A 26,260-nucleotide genomic window follows, 5' to 3' on the forward strand; every position below is an offset into this window, starting at 1 on the left:
CCTCAAAAATGATGAAAAACGGCGCGCTATAGTATGCCGTACGATATGGGCTATAGCCCATGGTCCAAAATGATGAGAAACGAGGCTAACTTTTTTTTTCAAAATTTCAAAAACATGGGCTATAACCCATCGTTTTTGTCATTTCGTCATTTTTTTTCAAATCCTCAAAAATGATGAAAAACGGCGCGCTATAGTATGCCGTACGATATGGGCTATAGCCCATGGTCCAAAATGATGAGAAACTAGGCTAACTTTTTTTTTCAAAATTTAAAAAAACATGGGCTATAACCCATCGTTTTTGTCATTTCGTCATTTTTTTCAAATCCTCAAAAATGATGAAAAACGGCGCGCTATAGTATGCCGTACGATATGGGCTATAGCCCATGGTCCAAAATGATGAGAAACGAGGCTAACTTTTTTTTTCAAAATTTCAAAAAACATTGGCTATAACCTTTCGTTTTTGTCATTTCGTCATTTTTTTCAAATCTTCAAAAATGATGAAAAACGGCGCGCTATAGTATGCCGTACGATATGGGCTATAGCCCATGGTCCAAAATGATGAGAAACGAGGCTAACTTTTTTTTTCAAAATTTCAAAAAACATGGGCTATAACCTTTCGTTTTTGTCATTTCGTCATTTTTTTCAAATCTTCAAAAATGATGGAAAACGGCGCGCTATAGTATGCCGTACGATATGGGCTATAGCCCATGGTCCAAAATGATGAGAAACGAGGCTAACTTTTTTTTCCAAAATTTCAAAAACATGGGCTATAACCTTTCGTTTTTGTCATTTCGTAATTTTTTCCAAATCTTTAAAAATGATGAAAAACGGCGCGCTATAGAATGCCGTACGATATGGGCTATAGCCCATGGTCCAAAATGATGAGAAACGAGGCTAACTTTTTTTTCAAAATTTCAAAAAACATGGGCTATAACCTTTCGTTTTTGTCATTTTGTCATTTTTTTCAAATCTTCAAAAATGATGAAAAACGGTGCGCTATAGTATGCCGTACGATATGGGCTATAGCCCATGGTCCAAAATGATGAGAAACGAGGCTAACTTTTTTTTTCAAAATTTCAAAAAACATGGGCTATAACCTTTCGTTTTTGTCATTTCGTCATTTTTTTCAAATCTTCAAAAATGATGAAAAACGGCGCGCTATAGTATGCCGTACGATATGGGCTATAGCCCATGGTCCAAAATGATGAGAAACGAGGCTAACTTTTTTTTTCAAAATTTCAAAAAACATGGGCTATAACCTTTCGTTTTTGTCATTTCGTCATTTTTTTCAAATCTTCAAAAATGATGAAAAACGGCGCGCTATAGTATGCCGTACGATATGGGCTATAGCCCATGGTCCAAAATGATGAGAAACGAGGCTAACTTTTTTTTTCAAAATTTCAAAAACATGGGCTATAACCTTTCGTTTTGTCATTTTGTCATTTTTTTCAAATCTTCAAAAATGATGAAAAACGGCGCGCTATAGTATGCCGTACGATATGGGCTATAGCCCATGGTCCAAAATGATGAGAAACGAGGCTAACTTTTTTTTTCAAAATTTCAAAAAACATGGGCTATAACCTTTCGTTTTTGTCATTTCGTCATTTTTTTCAAATCTTCAATAATGATGAAAAACGGCGCGCTATAGTATGCCGTACGATATGGGCTATAGCCCATGGTCCAAAATGATGAGAAACGAGGCTAACTTTTTTTTTCAAAATTTCAAAAAACATGGGCTATAACCTTTCGTTTTTGTCATTTCGTCATTTTTTTCAAATCTTCAAAAATGATGAAAAACGGCGCGCTATAGTATGCCGTACGATATGGGCTATAGCCCATGGTCCAAAATGATGAGAAACGAGGCTAATTTTTTTTTCAAAATTTCAAAAAACATGGGCTATAACCTTTCGTTTTTGTCATTTCGTCATTTTTTTCAAATCTTCAAAAATGATGAAAAACGGCGCGCTATAGTATGCCGTACGATATGGGCTATAGCCCATGGTCCAAAATGATGAGAAACGAGGCTAACTTTTTTTTTCAAAATTTCAAAAACATGGGCTATAACCTTTCGTTTTGTCATTTTGTCATTTTTTTCAAATCTACAAAAATGATGAAAAACGGCGCGCTATAGTATGCCGTACGATATGGGCTATAGCCCATGGTCCAAAATGATGAGAAACGAGGCTAACTTTTTTTTTCAAAATTTCAAAAAACATGGGCTATAACCTTTCGTTTTTGTCATTTCGTCATTTTTTTCAAATCTTCAAAAATGATGAAAAACGGCGCGCTATAGTATGCCGTACGATTTGGGCTATAGCCCATGGTCCAAAAGGATGAGAAACGAGGCTAACTTTTTTTTTCAACATTTCAAAAAACATGGGCTATAACCTTTCGTTTTTGTCATTTCGTAATTTTTTTCAAATCTTTAAAAATGATGAAAAACGGCGCGCTATAGAATGCCGTACGATATGGGCTATAGCCCATGGTCCAAAATGATGAGAAACGAGGCTAACTTTTTTTTTCAAAATTTCAAAAAACATGGGCTATAACCTTTCGTTTTTGTCATTTTGTCATTTTTTTCAAATCTTCAAAAATGATGAAAAACGGTGCGCTATAGTATGCCGTACGATATGGGCTATAGCCCATGGTCCAAAATGATGAGAAACGAGGCTAACTTTTTTTTTCAAAATTTCAAAAAACATGGGCTATAACCTTTCGTTTTTGTCATTTCGTCATTTTTTTCAAATCTTCAAAAATGATGAAAAACGGCGCGCTATAGTATGCCGTACGATATGGGCTATAGCCCATGGTCCAAAATGATGAGAAACGAGGCTAACTTTTTTTTTCAAAATTTCAAAAAACATGGGCTATAACCTTTCGTTTTTGTCATTTCGTCATTTTTTTCAAATCTTCAAAAATGATGAAAAACGGCGCGCTATAGTATGCCGTACGATATGGGCTATAGCCCATGGTCCAAAATGATGAGAAACGAGGCTAACTTTTTTTTCCAAAATTTCAAAAACATGGGCTATAACCTTTCGTTTTTGTCATTTCGTAATTTTTTCCAAATCTTTAAAAATGCTGAAAAACGGCGCGCTATAGAATGCCGTACGATATGGGCTATAGCCCATGGTCCAAAATGATGAGAAACGAGGCTAACTTTTTTTTCAAAATTTCAAAAAACATGGGCTATAACCTTTCGTTTTTGTCATTTTGTCATTTTTTTCAAATCTTCAAAAATGATGAAAAACGGTGCGCTATAGTATGCCGTACGATATGGGCTATAGCCCATGGTCCAAAATGATGAGAAACGAGGCTAACTTTTTTTTTCAAAATTTCAAAAAACATGGGCTATAACCTTTCGTTTTTGTCATTTCGTCATTTTTTTCAAATCTTCAAAAATGATGAAAAACGGCGCGCTATAGTATGCCGTACGATATGGGCTATAGCCCATGGTCCAAAATGATGAGAAACGAGGCTAACTTTTTTTTTCAAAATTTCAAAAAACATGGGCTATAACCTTTCGTTTTTGTCATTTCGTCATTTTTTTCAAATCTTCAAAAATGATGAAAAACGGCGCGCTATAGTATGCCGTACGATATGGGCTATAGCCCATGGTCCAAAATGATGAGAAACGAGGCTAACTTTTTTTTTCAAAATTTCAAAAACATGGGCTATAACCTTTCGTTTTGTCATTTTGTCATTTTTTTCAAATCTTCAAAAATGATGAAAAACGGCGCGCTATAGTATGCCGTACGATATGGGCTATAGCCCATGGTCCAAAATGATGAGAAACGAGGCTAACTTTTTTTTTCAAAATTTCAAAAAACATGGGCTATAACCTTTCGTTTTTGTCATTTCGTCATTTTTTTCAAATCTTCAATAATGATGAAAAACGGCGCGCTATAGTATGCCGTACGATATGGGCTATAGCCCATGGTCCAAAATGATGAGAAACGAGGCTAACTTTTTTTTTCAAAATTTCAAAAAACATGGGCTATAACCTTTCGTTTTTGTCATTTCGTCATTTTTTTCAAATCTTCAAAAATGATGAAAAACGGCGCGCTATAGTATGCCGTACGATATGGGCTATAGCCCATGGTCCAAAATGATGAGAAACGAGGCTAACTTTTTTTTTCAAAATTTCAAAAAACATGGGCTATAACCTTTCGTTTTTGTCATTTCGTCATTTTTTTCAAATCTTCAATAATGATGAAAAACGGCGCGCTATAGTATGCCGTACGATATGGGCTATAGCCCATGGTCCAAAATGATGAGAAACGAGGCTAACTTTTTTTTTCAAAATTTCAAAAAACATGGGCTATAACCTTTCGTTTTTGTCATTTCGTCATTTTTTTCAAATCTTCAAAAATGATGAAAAACGGCGCGCTATAGTATGCCGTACGATATGGGCTATAGCCCATGGTCCAAAATGATGAGAAACGAGGCTAAGTTTTTTTTTCAAAATTTCAAAAAACATGGGCTATAACCTTTCGTTTTTGTCATTTCGTCATTTTTTTCAAATCTTCAAAAATGATGAAAAACGGCGCGCTATAGTATGCCGTACGATATGGGCTATAGCCCATGGTCCAAAATGATGAGAAACGAGGCTAACTTTTTTTTTCAAAATTTCAAAAAACATGGGCTATAACCTTTCGTTTTTGTCATTTCGTCATTTTTTTCAAATCTTCAAAAATGATGAAAAACGGCGCGCTATAGTATGCCGTACGATATGGGCTATAGCCCATGGTCCAAAATGATGAGAAACGAGGCTAACTTTTTTTTTCAAAATTTCAAAAAACATGGGCTATAACCTTTCGTTTTTGTCATTTCGTCATTTTTTTCAAATCTTCAAAAATGATGAAAAACGGCGCGCTATAGTATGCCGTACGATATGGGCTATAGCCCATGGTCCAAAATGATGAGAAACGAGGCTAACTTTTTTTTTCAAAATTTCAAAAACATGGGCTATAACCTTTCGTTTTTGTCATTTCGTAATTTTTTCCAAATCTTTAAAAATGATGAAAAACGGCGCGCTATAGAATGCCGTACGATATGGGCTATAGCCCATGGTCCAAAATGATGAGAAACGAGGCTAACTTTTTTTTCAAAATTTCAAAAAACATGGGCTATAACCTTTCGTTTTTGTCATTTCGTCATTTTTTTCAAATCTTCAAAAATGATGAAAAACGGCGCGCTATAGTATGCCGTACGATATGGGCTATAGCCCATGGTCCAAAATGATGAGAAACGAGGCTAATTTTTTTTTCAAAATTTCAAAAAACATGGGCTATAACCTTTCGTTTTTGTCATTTCGTCATTTTTTTCAAATCTTCAAAAATGATGAAAAACGGCACGCTATAGTATGCCGTACGATATGGGCTATAGCCCATGGTCCAAAATGATGAGAAACGAGGCTAACTTTATTTTTCAAAATTTCAAAAACATGGGCTATAACCTTTCGTTTTGTCATTTTGTCATTTTTTTCAAATCTTCAAAAATGATGAAAAACGGCGCGCTATAGTATGCCGTACGATATGGGCTATAGCCCATGGTCCAAAATGATGAGAAACGAGGCTTACTTTTTTTTTCAAAATTTCAAAAAACATGGGCTATAACCTTTCGTTTTTGTCATTTCGTCATTTTTTTCAAATCTTCAAAAATGATGAAAAACGGCGCACTATAGTATGCCGTACGATATGGGCTATAGCCCATGGTCCAAAATGATGAGAAACGAGGCTAACTTTTTTTTTCAAAATTTCAAAAAACATGGGCTATAACCCATCGTTTTTGTCATTTCGTCATTTTTTTCAAATCCTCAAAAATGATGAAAAACGGCGCGCTATAGTATGCCGTACGATATGGGCTATAGCCCATGGTCCAAAATGATGAGAAACGAGGCTAACTTTTTTTTTCAAAATTTCAAAAACATGGGCTATAACCCATCGTTTTTGTCATTTCGTCATTTTTTTCAAATCCTCAAAAATGATGAAAAACGGCGCGCTATAGTATGCCGTACGATATGGGCTATAGCCCATGGTCCAAAATGATGAGAAACTAGGCTAACTTTTTTTTTCAAAATTTAAAAAAACATGGGCTATAACCCATCGTTTTTGTCATTTCGTCATTTTTTTCAAATCCTCAAAAATGATGAAAAACGGCGCGCTATAGTATGCCGTACGATATGGGCTATAGCCCATGGTCCAAAATGATGAGAAACGAGGCTAACTTTTTTTTTCAAAATTTCAAAAACATGGGCTATAACCCATCGTTTTTGTCATTTCGTCATTTTTTTTCAAATCCTCAAAAATGATGAAAAACGGCGCGCTATAGTATGCCGTACGATATGGGCTATAGCCCATGGTCCAAAATGATGAGAAACTAGGCTAACTTTTTTTTTCAAAATTTAAAAAAACATGGGCTATAACCCATCGTTTTTGTCATTTCGTCATTTTTTTCAAATCCTCAAAAATGATGAAAAACGGCGCGCTATAGTATGCCGTACGATATGGGCTATAGCCCATGGTCCAAAATGATGAGAAACGAGGCTAACTTTTTTTTTCAAAATTTCAAAAAACATTGGCTATAACCTTTCGTTTTTGTCATTTCGTCATTTTTTTCAAATCTTCAAAAATGATGAAAAACGGCGCGCTATAGTATGCCGTACGATATGGGCTATAGCCCATGGTCCAAAATGATGAGAAACGAGGCTAATTTTTTTTTCAAAATTTCAAAAAACATGGGCTATAACCTTCCTTTTTTATCATTTCGTCATTTTTTTCAAATCTTCAAAAATGATGAAAAACGGCGCGCTATAGTATGCCGTACGATATGGGCTATAGCCCATGGTCCAAAATGATGAGAAACGAGGCTAACTTTTTTTTTCAAAATTTCAAAAACATGGGCTATAACCTTTCGTTTTGTCATTTTGTCATTTTTTTCAAATCTTCAAAAATGATGAAAAACGGCGCGCTATAGTATGCCGTACGATATGGGCTATAGCCCATGGTCCAAAATGATGAGAAACGAGGCTAACTTTTTTTTTCAAAATTTCAAAAAACATGGGCTATAACCTTTCGTTTTTGTCATTTCGTCATTTTTTTCAAATCTTCAAAAATGATGAAAAACGGCGCGCTATAGTATGCCGTACGATTTGGGCTATAGCCCATGGTCCAAAAGGATGAGAAACGAGGCTAACTTTTTTTTTCAACATTTCAAAAAACATGGGCTATAACCTTTCGTTTTTGTCATTTCGTAATTTTTTTCAAATCTTTAAAAATGATGAAAAACGGCGCGCTATAGAATGCCGTACGATATGGGCTATAGCCCATGGTCCAAAATGATGAGAAACGAGGCTAACTTTTTTTTTCAAAATTTCAAAAAACATGGGCTATAACCTTTCGTTTTTGTCATTTTGTCATTTTTTTCAAATCTTCAAAAATGATGAAAAACGGTGCGCTATAGTATGCCGTACGATATGGGCTATAGCCCATGGTCCAAAATGATGAGAAACGAGGCTAACTTTTTTTTTCAAAATTTCAAAAAACATGGGCTATAACCTTTCGTTTTTGTCATTTCGTCATTTTTTTCAAATCTTCAAAAATGATGAAAAACGGCGCGCTATAGTATGCCGTACGATATGGGCTATAGCCCATGGTCCAAAATGATGAGAAACGAGGCTAACTTTTTTTTTCAAAATTTCAAAAAACATGGGCTATAACCTTTCGTTTTTGTCATTTCGTCATTTTTTTCAAATCTTCAAAAATGATGAAAAACGGCGCGCTATAGTATGCCGTACGATATGGGCTATAGCCCATGGTCCAAAATGATGAGAAACGAGGCTAACTTTTTTTTCCAAAATTTCAAAAACATGGGCTATAACCTTTCGTTTTTGTCATTTCGTAATTTTTTCCAAATCTTTAAAAATGATGAAAAAAGGCGCGATATAGAATGCCGTACGATATGGGCTATAGCCCATGGTCCAAAATGATGAGAAACGAGGCTAACTTTTTTTTCAAAATTTCAAAAAACATGGGCTATAACCTTTCGTTTTTGTCATTTTGTCATTTTTTTCAAATCTTCAAAAATGATGAAAAACGGTGCGCTATAGTATGCCGTACGATATGGGCTATAGCCCATGGTCCAAAATGATGAGAAACGAGGCTAACTTTTTTTTTCAAAATTTCAAAAAACATGGGCTATAACCTTTCGTTTTTGTCATTTCGTCATTTTTTTCAAATCTTCAAAAATGATGAAAAACGGCGCGCTATAGTATGCCGTACGATATGGGCTATAGCCCATGGTCCAAAATGATGAGAAACGAGGCTAACTTTTTTTTTCAAAATTTCAAAAACATGGGCTATAACCTTTCGTTTTGTCATTTTGTCATTTTTTTCAAATCTTCAAAAATGATGAAAAACGGCGCGCTATAGTATGCCGTACGATATGGGCTATAGCCCATGGTCCAAAATGATGAGAAACGAGGCTAACTTTTTTTTTCAAAATTTCAAAAAACATGGGCTATAACCTTTCGTTTTTGTCATTTCGTCATTTTTTTCAAATCTTCAATAATGATGAAAAACGGCGCGCTATAGTATGCCGTACGATATGGGCTATAGCCCATGGTCCAAAATGATGAGAAACGAGGCTAACTTTTTTTTTCAAAATTTCAAAAAACATGGGCTATAACCTTTCGTTTTTGTCATTTCGTCATTTTTTTCAAATCTTCAATAATGATGAAAAACGGCGCGCTATAGTATGCCGTACGATATGGGCTATAGCCCATGGTCCAAAATGATGAGAAACGAGGCTAACTTTTTTTTTCAAAATTTCAAAAAACATGGGCTATAACCTTTCGTTTTTGTCATTTCGTCATTTTTTTCAAATCTTCAAAAATGATGAAAAACGGCGCGCTATAGTATGCCGTACGATATGGGCTATAGCCCATGGTCCAAAATGATGAGAAACGAGGCTAAGTTTTTTTTTCAAAATTTCAAAAAACATGGGCTATAACCTTTCGTTTTTGTCATTTCGTCATTTTTTTCAAATCTTCAAAAATGATGAAAAACGGCGCGCTATAGTATGCCGTACGATATGGGCTATAGCCCATGGTCCAAAATGATGAGAAACGAGGCTAACTTTTTTTTTCAAAATTTCAAAAAACATGGGCTATAACCTTTCGTTTTTGTCATTTCGTCATTTTTTTCAAATCTTCAAAAATGATGAAAAACGGCGCGCTATAGTATGCCGTACGATATGGGCTATAGCCCATGGTCCAAAATGATGAGAAACGAGGCTAACTTTTTTTTTCAAAATTTCAAAAAACATGGGCTATAACCCATCATTTTTGTCATTTCGTCATTTTTTTCAAATCTTCAAAAATGATGAAAAACGGCGCACTATAGTATGCCGTACGATATGGGCTATAGCCCATGGTCCAAAATGATGAGAAACTAGGCTAACTTTTTTTTTCAAAATTAAAAAAAACATGGGCTATAACCCATCGTTTTTGTCATTTCGTCATTTTTTTCAAATCCTCAAAAATGATGAAAAACGGCGCGCTATAGTATGCCGTACGATATGGGCTATAGCCCATGGTCCAAAATGATGAGAAACGAGGCTAACTTTTTTTTTCAAAATTTCAAAAACATGGGCTATAACCCATCGTTTTTGTCATTTCGTCATTTTTTTTCAAATCCTCAAAAATGATGAAAAACGGCGCGCTATAGTATGCCGTACGATATGGGCTATAGCCCATGGTCCAAAATGATGAGAAACTAGGCTAACTTTTTTTTTCAAAATTTCAAAAACATGGGCTATAACCCATCGTTTTTGTCATTTCGTCATTTTTTTCAAATCCTCAAAAATGATGAAAAACGGCGCGCTATAGTATGCCGTACGATATGGGCTATAGCCCATGGTCCAAAATGATGAGAAACGAGGCTAACTTTTTTTTTCAAAATTTCAAAAAACATGGGCTATAACCCATCGTTTTTGTCATTTCGTCATTTTTTTCAAATCCTCAAAAATGATGAAAAACGGCGCGCTATAGTATGCCGTACGATATGGGCTATAGCCCATGGTCCAAAATGATGAGAAACGAGGCTAACTTTTTTTTTCAAAATTTCAAAAACATGGGCTATAACCCATCGTTTTTGTCATTTCGTCATTTTTTTCAAATCCTCAAAAATGATGAAAAACGGCGTGCCATAGTATGCCGTACGATATGGGCTATAGCCCATGGTCCAAAATGATGAGAAACGAGGCTAACTTCTTTTTTTCAAATTTTCAAAAAACATGGGCTATAACCCATCGTTTTTTTCATTTTTTCATTTTTTCAAATCCTCAAAAATGATGAAAAACGGCGTGCCATAGTATGCCGTACGATATGGGCTATGGCCCATGGTCCAAAATGATGAGAAACGAGGCTAACTTTTTTTTTTCAAAATTTCAAAAAAACATGGGCTATAACCCATCGTTTTTTTCATTTTTTTCAAATCCTCAAAAATGATGAAAAACGGCGTGCCTTAGTATGCCGTACGATATGGGCTATGGCCCATGGTCCAAAATGATGAGAAACGAGGCTAACTTTTTTTTTTCAAAATTTCAAAAAACATGGGCATGAGAAACGATGATAACTAAAAAAAATCAAAAAACATGGGCTATAACCCATCGTCGCATGGAGACAGAACTCTGCACCATGCATCTCACATGCCTTTGTGGCATAAACATAAAGACAAGGATGTATAAACCGAATGTTGTAGGTTAATAAATGAGTCAATATAAAAACTGAAACAACAAATCACACTCTTCATTAGGAGTGACATATTGGGTAAGACTAAGATAACGGTTGTAAAAAGCCCCTTGCTGGGCTTGAACCTAGAACCTTCTGTTTGCGAAGCCTGTGTCTTAACCGCTGCTACAACTTTGCTTATACATTAGAGACAGGTAGGCCTACAAAGGTACAACCTTGCAAAGATGCAAAATGAAAAAAGAATAACTAAAGGCCCTGCTCTTTGTAATACACATACAAACTTGGAAAAACATCCTTGATGTAAGAGTGAGCTAAATATTGTATAAATGTCCGTACTAGTAGGCCTACTTGTGTGCAACAAGCAAGTAGGCACTACGATAGGGTGCAGTTCTAGTTTATTTTGCCATAACACCCACATTTTACTGTGTGGAAACACCGGGGGGGAAATACCGCCCCGCCCCGCCCGGCCCCACTGTACTGCATCCCAGTAGACCCAGGGTAACAGAGTACATCGATGAGTATTGGCTTCAGTGCTTGGGTACAGCTTGGTCCCCCAGGCTGGCCTTGAACCTGCTTTGGCCATGTACCTCGGTACACAGTCGCATTGGTAGCCACGCTAGAACTCGATCACCTCCACCAATTACACTTGTTTCTTTAGGGCTTTTATGTCGAAAGTGTGCATTGTTTTTTAACCTCCTAAATAACCTCTATATTCTGAAAGGTGGGTTAAGTCAGACATTCTCAACTGCTGAAGATTTAAAGGTCGGTCCCTGTTTCAATCCTGGATTTAGGCAGTTCAAATGAGGTACAGAAAACCCTTCGACTCTTTGGCTGATCTCACGGAGTGAAAAACTTTATGAGTTTACAGAAGAACAAAAGAAACAAAAAATAAGTGTGAATTGTCTGGAGCCAGTGGCTCAGTGTGTTAGAATGCTGCCACATGATCGGGAGATGGTGGGTTCAAAGCCCACTCAGGTTCAAACAAAAAAATAAAGGGGCCAATCCCACCCCATTCTTTACTGACACTTTGCATTCCACACTAACTAGCACAGAAAAGCTGCGTTGTAGTAACCAGCAGTTAGCTCAGTGTGATGAGTGGCAGTGCTAGTGATCCACAGGTCCAGGGTTCAAATCCTGGTCAAAACACTTTGCTTTACACACTGATTTCCAGAAGGACAACTTTAAAGCAGCCCAGAAATTCACCATGTTTGTGTGCCTCAATGGCCCAGTGGATAAGTCAAATGATATCCGTAGTATACCTAGTAGAAGTGTGCCGGTTCGAACCCGACTCACTCCTAGTAGGCGGTGATGGTTCAAATCACTGACACCTAGAGTTGGAGTGGCCCAGTTGATAAATCAGATGATATCCATAGAATACCTAGTACAAGTAATAGTAGTTGCAATTTTAAAAGAAAGAAATTGCGGAAATTTGAATTTTACAAAATTGCGAAATTGCGGAATTTTGAATTAAAAAAAAAAATTTGCAACTACTCGTGATCGATCACCTAGAGCACCTCCACCAATTACACTTGTTTCTCATCATTTTGGACCATGGGCTATAGCCCATATCGTACGGCATACTATAGCGCGCCGTTTTTCATCATTTTTGAGGATTTGAAAAAAATGACGAAATTACAAAAACGATGGGTTATAGCCCATGTTTTTTGAAATTTTGAAAAAAAAAAGTTAGCCTCGTTTCTCATCATTTTGGACCATGGGCCATAGGCCATATCGTACGGCATACTATAGCGCGCCGTTTTTCATCATTTTTGAGGATTTGAAAAAAATGACGAAATTACAAAAACGATGGGTTATAGCCCATGTTTTTTGAAATTTTGAAAAAAAAAGTTAGCCTCGTTTCTCATCATTTTGGACCGTGGGCTATAGCCCATATCGTACGGCATACTATAGCGCGCAGTTTTTCATCATTTTTGAAGATTTGAAAAAATGACGAAATGACAAAAACGATGGGTTATAGCCCATGTTTTTTGAAATTTTGAAAAAAAAAGTTAGCCTCGTTTCTCATCATTTTGGACCATGGGCTATAGGCCATATCGTACGGCATACTATAGCGCGCCGTTTTTCATCATTTTTGAGGATTTGAAAAAAATGACGAAATTACAAAAACGATGGGTTATATCCCATGTTTTTTGAAATTTTGAAAAGAAAATTAGCCTCGTTTCTCATCATTTTGGACCGTGGGCTATAGCCCATATCGTACGGCATACTACAACGCGCAGTTTTTCATCATTTTTGAAGATTTGAAAAAATGACGAAATGACAAAAACGATGGGTTATAGCCCATGTTTTTTGAAATTTTGAAAAAAAAAGTTATCCTCGTTTCTCATCATTTTGGACCATGGGCTATAGGCCATATCGTACGGCATACTATAGCGCGCCGTTTTTCATCATTTTTGAGGATTTGAAAAAAATGCCGAAATTACAAAAACGATGGGTTATAGCCCATGTTTTTTGAAATTTTGAAAAAAAAAGTTAGCCTCGTTTCTCATCATTTTGGACCGTGGGCTATAGCCCATATCGTACGGCATACTATAGCGCGCCGTTTTTCATCATTTTTGAAGATTTGAAAAAATGACGAAATGACAAAAACGATGGGTTATAGCCCATGTTTTTTGAAATTTTGAAAAAAAAAGTTATCCTCGTCTCTCATCATTTTGGACCATGGGCTATAGCCCATATCGTACGGCATATTAATCATCGAAAATCATGAAAAAAGACATAGGAGTAGGCGGCTGAATCGTTTTTTTCCATTTTTAATGACAAATATCAAGTATTCAAGGCATTTGTAAACCAAGTGTTCACAAACATTGTTTAGACTTCTGCTCCTGAGGAACACAAAGCAAAGTAGAGCTCGACCTTCAGAATACAGCTTCAGTCCATGAAATAATACACTTTCAGTTCAAAGTTACAAGAAGAAGACGGTAAAGCAAATCTACGGTCTACCTGCAGTTGTCTGTATCAGAGCAATAGTAGTCCAGGCATTTGGATAGTGGGGCATTTAAGTCCCAGTTTGTATACAGTAGGCTACAGGAGAAGGAACCCTTAACCCTAGTAGGAACACATCAACCCCTGCCCCTCGTGTATCTGACCCTGGGCAGACACGCCAAGTCAATCACCCTCAAGCCGGATTTATACTTCAGTTATCCGCCGGTATCACGCACAGAGAATATTTTAGATAGAAATTTTCGGTGTACGACACCATGCGCAACAAAGTATATCAAGCCCTTCACTGTCACATAATCCGTGTGCTGTAAAATGTTCATGGTTCTCTACCCTTCGCTACCAATTGTGCACTTTTTGTCCAGTTCATTTTGAATCACTGTTTAGCTGCTCTGTGGCGCTGCAGAGGTCCATTCCCTATAGCTGTAGTACACGAGTTTCCATGAGGTGCAGTGAATGCTTTTTTGAGTACTTTGCCTGATTTATGCTTTGTCGACAAAAATAAAGTGTCGAGTCAACTAGCCTCCTGCAGTTGAAAATACCTGACACTGTCGCTGAAGCATAAATCAGGCATTATTAGGATTTCCAGTCAGGATTTAAGCAGTCCCTGATCAGTACTAACTTGTTTAAATATAGGGCAGTGAAAGGGGTAGAGAATCATGACAAATTGAGATAAGGGCATTCTGTGTAGCATTACTAGATCAATCAACTCAAATGTAGTCCTTAAAAAAAACATTTCAATAAAAACAACTCCCCCATTTCACAAGTTGAGCACAACCCTTCCAAATGCAAATACTGTTCAGGCACAGAGAAAAGAAAGATACAGTTTCCTTGATTTTTGTAATTTTAAATCTCGATTTCTATTTTATTTTCTTGTTGACTACAATGTTACTGGTTAAATTCATAAATAGGCTTCTAACTAAGTGTGAGCTCTATAATATGCTTCAGTTTATTTGCCATTATTTACATGATAATTTAGGCATATATAATTTGAGGTACTCATTAAAGATAATACTAAGATTGAATCCCATAATTTGGCATTATTCACCCAAACGCCATATGGTAATCTTTATCTGGCATGATACTGTGAAAGCTATTGCCAAAGAATTAACCGTTGAAACTTAATCACTGCATGCAAATGTAAATTTCTTGGAACAATGGCTGTCGGAATGTCATGTGCATCATTTTCATAGCCCAGTTTTTTCCATATTCCAAGTCTGTGAATCATTACATGATCCCGTCTCACGTCATCACAGATAATTACCATTCCACAAATTAAAGTAGTCAAGGTTAATGAAGCTATAGGCCAGTGGAAGATGCTAATAACTGTGCTATAAGACTTGTCATAATGTGGTACATAACACATTATATGCACCTCATACCTAAACATATTTAATGTCATCCACTGTTTTACAAATCTTGCTCTCTTTGGCAACTAACTGAGAACAATTAACAAGTAAGCAATGTTTCATCACGAAATGGCCACGTCAGCAGTTCTAACATACTTCTATATGGGCAGAGCAATGAAAAACGAGAAATCACAATTTTCATTTGCCTGTTGGTCTATAATGTAATGATAACTTGTGCTTTGTTTTAATGATTTTGTAAATATGATTACCTCTAGCAGTAGATTTAAATTCATAGCAGTGATTAAGTTTAATAATTAACCTTTAATCAACAGTTCCATAGTACTGTGGGTTTGCTTACCACAACATTCACTGGCCTTCTAACAATTACAGTTTGTGTCCACTAGAGGCCCTCAAACACCCATACAATGAATAATCTAAATGGATTACTCTCTTGATAAAATGGGTTTCATCATTTACATGCTCGCTGCACTAATTCTTAAAAGCCTAAAAGCCTAATATTATAAGTACTATGTACATCTGATGACCAATAGAATGTAGTAACCATTACAATACGAAGCCAAAATGACGCGTGCTTTTGACCTGTTGATAATTGTAATGGATCAGATCAAATCACTTTACTTTCAAGAAATCTAAAGAAACAACAGATGTTGCCACATTTGTTAGAATACAGCAGTGTTCAAACATTACAGTAATTCTTGTGTCCAAGAGTTAAAATTCGGTTTTTGTTGCGTCTCCTTGGTCGTTCCCGTTTCAGGTGTGTGCCGACAACTTTTTTTTAGGACTAAAGCCAATATTGCAGACTCAGACAAGGCGCCTCGCTGCCTTGCCAATTCTGTAGCACAGCATACTGAGAAACAGATTTCTTATTCAATGACTAAACTGATCGAGAATACATCACCAATAGGAGGCTTCAAGATCGGTGGAAGCTGTTCCCCAAAAAGAGAAGAGCAGGGCAAGTAAGAAGAATTGTCCCCCTCAACTGAGCAGACAGCCATTGACTATTGGGTAGCTAGCTATATACTGGACTGGCCAAGACGGCATTAGAGGCACTGTTATGAAGTAAGAGGAGGTTCGCAGGACTAAAACAAATGTACTTTTGTCAATTTTGAAGATATACAAACACCACAAGATCTTAGCCAGAGACCTACACCGACAAGAATGACACAAACTGGTGGAACGGCTCATAATGTACAACTTAGAGGGCCGCCAGCACCATGTTCACACCTCTTCAATTGTATGGGAAAGTAGGATTTGCAGCCATTAACATTCAATGAGGTTGGCGTGCCCAACCATGACCGTGGTGTAATGGTTGGTGAATGAACATGGGTACAGTAAGGGTACATACCGTATGGAATACATACAGTGAGCTGTACAGTATGGAGGACAGAGGAACTGTACACTGGATCTTGCATAGTACAGGTTGGTCAGTTGTGCTTTAGACGCAGTGTTGATGAGGAGTCATTTTGTCTTTTACCCCACTGGTCAGTTATAGATTATAATGCCCTGTCCCTTTTACACTAGCACCATGTAACGTTCACACACTTTGAAGTGCAGAGCTGACCTTCTGTGATGTTGTGTGGCTGCAGCGCATGATATGCAGATCAAAACCAAACTTAAAAAAAACAAGTCTGCCGGAGAATCTGATAGTCCCCCTCCTAATTGACCATGATGGCCAGCCCTTTTTTTTTTAAGTATGGCAGACGTGCTTGTGAGTGTGTCGGCCTAGCTCAGGTCAGAACTTCAGACCGCAGCGGTTGTTTTTTGTCGTGTGATAAAAAGCACACACGGTGCTGAAACAGGGTGCAGGAAGGCACGTGTCACTGTGGAGACCCCCGGGGGGGGGGGGGGATTTCGCTGGGGGGGGGGGGGGGCTTTCGCTGGGGGGGGGGGCTTTCGCTTAGACATGGGCAGAGCCACTGTGTTGATGCGGCAAAAGGAGGGGCGGGGTAATCGCTTTGAGGCCGTTGCCGGGGCAACTGAGACTGCTGTGCCCGCGGTTGAGCAGCAGCGCGGCAGGTGGTTCGGCGGTGCGCGGCGGGATGAACACGGGGCAGGAGCGCGTGCGGGCGTGGCTCTTCTGACCGCCCACGTGACATATGAGCTCGCTGACGGTGCCCAGCGGCGGCGGCAGCCGCTGGCGCCACAGCTCGGCGCGGTCCTCCTTGTGCTTGATGGAGTACCAGGTGAGGAAGATGAAGATGAAGCCCACGAACTTGAGGCTGGCGGCCAGGCCGAAGTAGACGAAGCGGAAGGAGGTGACGTCGTACTCCCAGCAGGAGCCGTGGACGCCGCAGTCCTGCTGCCACAGCATGCACGTGGTGTCGATCACAGCGCCGAAGTAGATGGGCGTGGGGATGTAGGCTGGAGGGAGGAGAGACACCAGGACAGGGCTGTTTGGTCTGGGATTCTACACAAAGCAAGTGACACCCCAGTTTGATATGCATTAGGCCCAGTGCCGGTTCCCAAACCTTTAAGCTTGAGTACTCGAAAGAGAAAGGTGATGTCTCTGCAGGACTTTAAACTTGTGAAAATAGCTGATCTACAAGCTCACAACGTGCCACAAATCAGCCCGTTGGGATGGTGTACATCTGGCATTTTCACTACTTCTACTTTTACTTTATGTAAGTTCTTCAACTTCCCGACTTATACCATCAGGAACATTTAAACCTTTAGTTAAGATCTTATTTATGATGGCAGAATGAATCTCAACTATGAGTACAGCACCACTGGGTGGCGCCAGACATCTAGAAGGGAAAAGGAGCTAGTACTGAGGCTGCCGATAACAAAGCTTGACATTAATGCAGCGGTACAGCTGACTTTAACACCTGGTTACACATGTTCACAAAGAATGATTTAAAACGACCTGGAGCTAACATGCACTCTTAAAGCATGCACAGACACAAGCAGAGGCATGCAGATCACCTGAGCTTTTATCGTCGCTGTCGGGCAGAAACCGCGTATCTCATCATTTCATTTGACATTAAGGCCCTACTTTGCTGTAAGCAAAAGTAGAGAACATAACGACCCGCGAGCTCAGAACGTGTTTCATAGCAGCGCGTTGTGTGCTTGTAGATCGGCCCGTTTTTGCCATTTTTGTCTGTGGGTTTCCAACAACCAAGAGCTTGTGGCAAAACAATAACTACACTGGATCCATTGGAACAGAGGTTCTATTTTCCACGCTTTTGGTCTGGACATACAAGGTTTCCACCCGTGAGCGACGGTTTATGATGGTTGGACTGTGTACTCCAATAAGCAAACCGAGAAGGTCAGAGGCATGTCAGGGCAGAGCTGGATGTAACTACACCCATCTGACAGAAATCCAGTAGGAATGCACTTCTCTGCTATAACAGGGTATATGACATTTATTTTTGCATAATCATCATAATGATTTCCATGTTGAGAAAATTGAGGGAATAAGTGTTGTGAGATGCTCACAACACTATTTTCACTATTAATCAATTTTGGGCGGGAACCCCTTTTGGTGTTAGCATTATGTTATGCTTTAGCTATTGAAAAATAGCAGATCTACAAGCTTATAGCGCGCCACCGAGTGGCGCGCTACGAGCTTGTAGGTCTGCTATTTTTGAAGAATTGAAGAAGGACTGACATAGAAACATAGCTTTTTCAGAAAACTGTCAAGATGTAGAAGACATTTTTAGAATCTGATCTCAGGTCAAAATGGGTTAAATAATGCTAAGTGGTGCAATTCCTAATGTATATTTGTACGTTTGGGTCCCGGGGAGACACCAAACATATCCTTTGGGGCTGGTAACCGACGGTGTAGCTCATTTGGAATACTAACCTAACGTTCGGAGCAGGACAAACTGCATCCCCAGAGCGAAAGGCCTCTCCTGCTCGTCGACAGACCTGTGGAAGGAAGAACATGGCGCGTTAGGAGACAGCGCTGCACGCCCGTCGCCCATCCTGCTCTGCAATCAAATGATTTGTTTACACTCGCTGGGACGTACAACAAGACACGCCAACAGAGAGGAAGTGCTGGCGGGTGGCACAGAGAGATAAGGCAGAGAAGACGGCAGACAGCTCTAGTGTAGCCTAGGGCGGGCACGATGGGACTTTTTTTAACTAGTTTCTTTTCCCTCATAAAGTTGTTTTTACTCCATTTGTCCTGTACCTTGAAAAGCGCTAATAAAAATCGTATGCATCATTATTAACGGTGTGTCAGGGGACCCCTTCTCAGAGTTACTACAGCGTGGGCCGTGAAATCTTTATATGATCATTTGTATTTTTTAGATTAACCACTTGAATCCCAGCATCCCTATTCTGGGGGAAATTATATGTGCCGAAAATATCTGACCTACAAGCTCAAAATGCTTTGCATCGTGACACGTTATGAGCTTGTAGAGCGGGTATTTGTGCTCTTTTCTAAAGAAGACCTAGGAGGGATATGATGATTGATGACTTATTAATTTGTGTCCTGCACACAAAGTGCCCAACCCGCATGGGTTTATAAGACACCATTTTACATTTGCATTTTGTTTAAATCATATTCATAATACATTGCATTACAGCCCAGAGTTATACAGAGTATTCCGTCTTCTCTCCCAAGCTTGACAACTGAAAACAACAAAAGATATCTCAAGGAAATCCCCACAGATAGAAGACATCTTGTTAAATACTTACTCTTAAGTCATCATATTTAGGGCAATAAAACAGAAAGTGAACCTCGTTTTTAATTTCACTCTTTTCCTCTGGAGTGGCATTAAACCTGCCAGTCTCCAGTGCTAATGATAATGTTCCTGACTGTATTGGTGCACAGAGATTGTTGTTTAAATTATACTTCACAATCACATATGGTTCTACAATGCATCTGTCCTTTATGAGACAGTCAGGTCCATTAACCAGTTCCAATAATATTACATATAATATTACAGTTTTTAGAGCTGGGGGCGTGGGGTATGTCATATTGCAATTTTGGGCATGTTAGGAAGCGCTTTCGACACCCCGTGGATTGCGCAAAACGGCCTTGAATTAGTCATGGGAGTGTTTAAGGAGTGTTTGAGAGTTACCCAATCAACATGTCCGTACTATTCTCTTTACCAGTCAGCTGATGTCACATACGGAATGCGCACTTTGGGGATCGTTTATTACATTTCTTCATGCTGGCACCATAGAAGACATGACATGACTTTGTCACATTTGGGTTAATTATTCCTATTGCACTGCATGCTGTCACCTTTATGCCTCAAAATAATTTGTTTCTATTGAAAAACACCAGTAAAATAACGTTTATTATATTTTATTTCATTCAAGTCACGATGAAGGAATGAGTTTAATGGGTGCTATGCTGTGCCTGTGGCCCCGATGGTATATGGCAGTGGTTCCCAAAGTGGGGTCCGGGGACCCCCAGGGGTACCTGAGGGAGTTCCAGGGGGGACCCATCTATTTTGTTCATGTTCATAAAGTGCTAAAGTGTTGAAAGCAGTGGTTCCCAAACTTACATTTAGACGTCTACATTTAGACGTCTACATTTAGACGTCTGTATACATTTAGACCAGTGGTTCCCAAAGTGGGGTCCGGGGACCCCCAGGGGTACCTGAGGGAGTTCCAGGGGGGACCCATCTATTTTGTTCATGTTCATAAAGTGCTAAAGTGTTGAAAGCAGTGGTTCCCAAACTTACATTTAGACGTCTACATTTAGACGTCTACATTTAGACGTCTGTATACATTTAGACCAGTGGTTCCCAAAGTGGGGTCCGGGGACCCCCAGGGGTACCTGAGGGAGTTCCAGGGGGGACCCATCTATTTTGTTCATGTTCATAAAGTGCTAAAGTGTTGAAAGCAGTGGTTCCCAAACTTACATTTAGAAGTCTACATTTAGACGTCTACATTTAGACGTCTGTATACATTTAGCCAGTGGTTCCCAAAGTGGGGTCCGGGGACCCCCAGGGGTACCTGAGGGAGTTCCAGAGGGGACCCATCTATTTTGTTCATGTTTATAAAGTGCTAAAGTGTTGAAAGCAGTGGTTCCCAAACTTACATTTAGACGTCTACATTTAGACGTATACATTTAGACGTATACATTTAGACAGTGTCCCCCTGAGTGCCTTCCCAGTGCCTCCCCAGTGTCCCCCTGAGTCCCCCTATGAGCTTGTAGATCTGCTATTTTTCAATAGCTAAAGCATAACATGATGCTTACACCAAAATGGGTTCCCGTTCAGAATGGGTTAATTGCCAACAGTGGAGTCAATTTACAGTATGTACTCCAAAAAGGATCTAATAGCTCTATGATGAACATTGTTACAACTAGTATATTCCCGAGGATAAACTCTGCCAAACTCTTACCTGAGCGTCACAATGATGGCGGAGGGCTGGGCGCAGGCGGTGATGAGCGTGACGATGAAGAGGAAGATGAGGAAGGGGATGAGGGTGTTGCAGGTGCGGTCGCACTTCCCCGACAGGGCATAGCCGTTCTCGTTCAGATAGGTTTTGACGATGACTAGCTGCAGCTGGTTGACCTGGCCGCCCGTGTTGGGAGTGATGACCTGTTTGCTCTGCACACAGCCGCAGTCTGTGTAGTTCCTGATCTGTGGGCGGGTACAGAACTTTTTCAAAGGGGGTACGGGTATGTGTGGAGTTTTATTACTAGGCCTAGTAGTTAGCCCGTTTGTGTCTACATGGACCGATCTCAGTGTTTCACCCAGGTTCAAACACCCAGGTCCACCCGTGTTGAACCTGACTCAATCTCATGCAAAACGTGCTGATATTGTTCTTGCACCTTAATGTCTAGATCAGTGGTTCCCAAAGTGGGGTCCGGGGACCCCCAGGGGTACCTGAGGGAGTTCCAGGGGGGACCCATCTATTTTGTTCATGTTCATAAAGTGCTAAAGTGTTTAAAGCAGTGGTTCCCAAACTTTTTCATGTCAAGGACCCCCAAATTGACACTACTTAGCCCGTGGACCCCCATTTGAAAAGATATGCCAGGGACCCCCATAAGAGAAGACGTACACATTTAGACGTCTACATTTAGACGTCTACATTTAGACGTACACATTTAGACGTCTACATTTAGACGTCTGTATACATTTAGACGTCTACATTTAGACGTCTGTATACATTTAGACGTCTACATTTAGACGTCTACATTTAGACATTCCTGCAGGAAACACTGCTTGTGGTTGTAAATATATTGTTATCCGTGTTGCGAGGATGAGGGGGTACCTGGAAAAATATCTACCCCAAAAGGGGTACCTGGTCCAAAAAAGTTTGGGAACACCTGCTCTAATTCATGGGCCTGGATTTTTTTTTCCAAACTTTCAAAAAACATGGGCTATAACCCATCGTTTTTTTCATTTTTTCATTTTTTTCAAATCCTCAAAAATGATGAAAAACGGCGTGCCATAGTATGCCGTACGATATGGGCTATAGCCCACGGTCCAAAATGATGAGAAACGAGGCTAACTTTTTTTTTCCAAAATTTCAAAAAACATGGGCTATAACCCATCGTTTTTTTTATTTTTTCAAATCCTCAAAAATGATGAAAAACGGCGTGCCATAGTATGCCGTACGATATGGGCTATAGCCCACGGTCCAAAATGATGAGAAACGAGGCTAACTTTTTTTTTTCAAAATTTCAAAAAACATGGGCTATAACCCATCGTCTTTTTCATTTTTTCATTTTTGTCAAATCATCAAAAATGATGAAAAACCGTGCGCTATAGTATGCCGTACGATATAGGCTATAGCCCATGGTCCAAAATGATGAGAAACGAGGATAACCTTTTTTTCCAAAATTTCAAAAAACATGGGCTATAACCCATCGTTTTTTTCATTTTTGTCAAATCATCAAAAATGATGAAAAACGGCGCGCTATAGTATGCCGTACGATATAGGCTATAGCCCATGGTCCAAAATGATGAGAAACGAGGATAACTTTTTTTTCCAAAATTTCAAAAAACATGGGCTATAACCCATCGTTTTTTTCATTTTTTTCATTTTTGTCAAATCATCAAAAATGATTAAAAACGGCGCGCTATAGTATGCAGTACGATATAGGCCATAGCCCATGGTCCAAAATGATGAGAAACGAGGATAACTTTTTTTTTCAAAATTTCAAAAAACATGGGCTATAACCCATCGTTTTTTTCATTTTTTCATTTTTGTCAAATCATCAAAAATGATGAAAAACGGCGCGCTATAGTATGCCGTACGATATAGGCTATAGCCCATGGTCCAAAATGATGAGAAACGAGGATAACTTCTTTTTTCAAAATTTCAAAAAACATGTTCATAAAGTGCTAAAGTGTTTAAAGCAGTGGTTCCCAAACTTTTTCATGTCAAGGACCCCCAAATTGACACTACTTAGCCCGTGGACCCCCATTTGAAAAGATATGCCAGGGACCCCCATAAGAGAAGACGTACACATTTAGACGTCTACATTTAGACGTCTACATTTAGACGTCTGTATACATTTAGACGTCTACATTTAGACGTCTACATTTAGACATTCCTGCAGGAAACACTGCTTGTGGTTGTAAATATATTGTTATCCGTGTTGCGAGGATGAGGGGGTACCTGGAAAAATATCTACCCCAAAAGGGGTACCTGGTCCAAAAAAGTTTGGGAACACCTGGTCTAGATCATGATCAGTGTACCAGCTGCTATACTCGTGTACCTTATGTCTAAACCTTATCTACATACTTATGGATATGCTATGTGTAAATATGTTGTTTTTTACAAGGTAAAATCATAAGTTTTAAACCTGTAAACCTGTGACAAAGACGATTCTGATGTATAAATGACACAGCTGCTCGCTATTGTCATCATGCTGATAAGGCTTAATGCTCAAATGCGTTTATTTTTCTTCACATGGAATCGTGTAATCGTGTTTGTGGGTTTCTTGTGCGGCAGCTCACTGGGAGAGTGCTCGCGTGCTTACACACATGCGCGCACACACACACACACGTGCACACACACAAGCACACGCGGTGGTTCCTTGGATGTAGTGCAATCAGTCAAGTGATCTGACCAAAGAATCTAAACATTTACTTGGTCATTTTGTTTTGATTTCCTGTACAGCATTGTTTCAGATCTAAACATTTCCTGTGCAAAAAGGCACTTGCAGGGATATAGGCGGGGCCTGTATATTATTCTAAAGACTGTCGCCTGGAGGCCAGACATGCAGAGAGTTCACATCCCATAATAGTTGGAGACACTCAGGCTTCAGGGCAGACTGTGCACCACAATATTAGCTCAGTTCTTTAATGTAAGCCCTACAAGCACTGAGATTTGAGGGTTCAAAGAAAAATAACATGTAAATGTATTAAACCCAGTGAAGCCTGCGTCACATATCTGAATTATACATGGTCCTGAGTTCATGTGCGAGAGTATGTGTTTTTTTACATACCCGGCACGGCGCAATGCAAGTGTGTAGTGTGTCTGTGTGTGTGTGCGTGCATGCGTGCGTGGGCACACTCACCCCTGTGCTGTCATTGCCCACGGTGCTGCAACCCGCCAGGCAAGGGTTGAAATAGGTGATGCCGTCAGAGCCACACACTGGCGCGTACTCATGGATCTTACAGCCACAGTTGACGTTGCAGCTGCCTGTCAGGTTCCTGTGAGCCATCGTCAAAGTAGGGCTGCAGACAGAGAGAGAGACAGAGACAGAGAGAGGATATTCATATCACTTTCACATTACATGCTAAACCAAATACATTATGAATGTGAAATGGTATAATGTAGGCTACTATAGACCATCAGGATGCACAACACTGCATGGCTTTGGAACTGGCAGTATCACACCAATGATGCATTGTGAGAACAGCCAGAGCCGAGCTTGTTTGAACTTTCAAGGCATTAAGTTTGGTTAGAGATGGTTATGTTTAGTAGTTTTTCCATATTACAACGTGTTAATATTTGACAAAGTTTAGAAAGATATATCGAAATCGTCCAGTGCCATGTTTGCTTTTAATAACAATATTTATTCACTCATCTCCTACTGAGATCAAATGATTCTTTCATGAATAAATGATTCAAACCGAAGCACATCAACAACGTCAACAATAAAATGTGTGGACGGCGTGATGCAGCCTTCCTCCAAGCTAGGGCAGTGTGAAGGAAAGACGAGAACAAGCAGAGAGAGAGAGAGGTGCTCTGGGTCAACAGGCGGTGTGGGAACCAGCTCTCTAAGCCAACAGGTCTGCTGTTCTGTCCACATGGGGGGCAGTGAGGCACGGCCTCGTTGTCTCTGTGAGGCCCTGCAGTACCCCCAGGGACACACGCACATGCGCGCGCACACACACACACACACACACACACACACACACACACACACACACACACACACACACACACACACACACACACACACACACACACACACACACACACACACACACACACACACACACACACACACACACACACACACACACACACACACACACACACACACACACACACACACACACACACACACACACACACACACACACACACACACACACACACACACACACACACACGGAAGAAGAACACTACTGTCAACCTCTACAAGGTGAGGAAGTAATAATTATCCCGAAAAGCAGAGATAATAAAGCGCATTCTTTACTGACTACTTCAGTCGGTGGTCCATGGTGTATTAGAGCCTGTATGGTGGTACCGGTGGCGGTCCATGGTGTATTAGAGCCTGTATGGTGGTACAGGTCCATGGTGTATTAGAGCCTGTATGGTGGTACCGGTCCATGGTGTATTAGAGCCTGTATGGTGGTACCGGTCCATGGTGTATTAGAGCCTGTATGGTGGTACAGGTCCATGGTGTATTAGAGCCTGTATGGTGGTACAGGTCCATGGTGTATTAGAGCCTGTATGGTGGTACCGGTCCATGGTGTATTAGAGCCTGTATGGTGGTACAGGTCCATGGTGTATTAGAGCCTGTATGGTGGTACCGGTCCATGGTGTATTAGAGCCTGTATGGTGGTACCGGTCCATGGTGTAATAGAGCCTGTATGGTGGTACAGGTCCATGGTGTAATAGAGCCTGTATGGTGGTACAGGTCCATGGTGTATTAGAGCCTGTATGGTGGTACAGGTCCATGGTGTATTAAAGCCTGTATGGTGGTACAGGTCCATGGTGTATTAAAGCCTGTATGGTGGTACAGGTCCATGGTGTATTAGAGCCTGTATGGTGGTACCGGTCCATGGTGTATTAGAGCCTGTAT

The 26,260-nt window shown here is 39.8% G+C and overlaps 1 protein-coding gene across 1 annotated transcript in view; it reads right to left on the bottom strand.

The window, feature by feature from the left end:
- Positions 1–13,524: 13,524 nt before the first annotated feature.
- slco5a1 (solute carrier organic anion transporter family member 5A1) overlaps positions 13,525–26,260 on the bottom strand; it is a 60,154-nt gene continuing 47,418 nt past the window's right edge. Inside the window, exons 7-10 of the mRNA XM_080793663.1 lie at positions 24,521–24,680; positions 21,388–21,629; positions 18,887–18,951; positions 13,525–17,445 (exon numbers count right to left, since the gene is read on the bottom strand). Coding sequence (XP_080649789.1) covers positions 16,982–17,445; positions 18,887–18,951; positions 21,388–21,629; positions 24,521–24,680 — 931 coding nt within the window. The 3' untranslated portion in view covers positions 13,525–16,981. The remainder of the gene's footprint in view (positions 17,446–18,886; positions 18,952–21,387; positions 21,630–24,520; positions 24,681–26,260) is intronic.

This window comes from Protomyctophum bolini (assembly GCF_963924005.1).
Source record: "Protomyctophum bolini genome assembly, chromosome: 21".
Lineage (NCBI taxonomy): Eukaryota > Metazoa > Chordata > Actinopteri > Myctophiformes > Myctophidae > Protomyctophum > Protomyctophum bolini.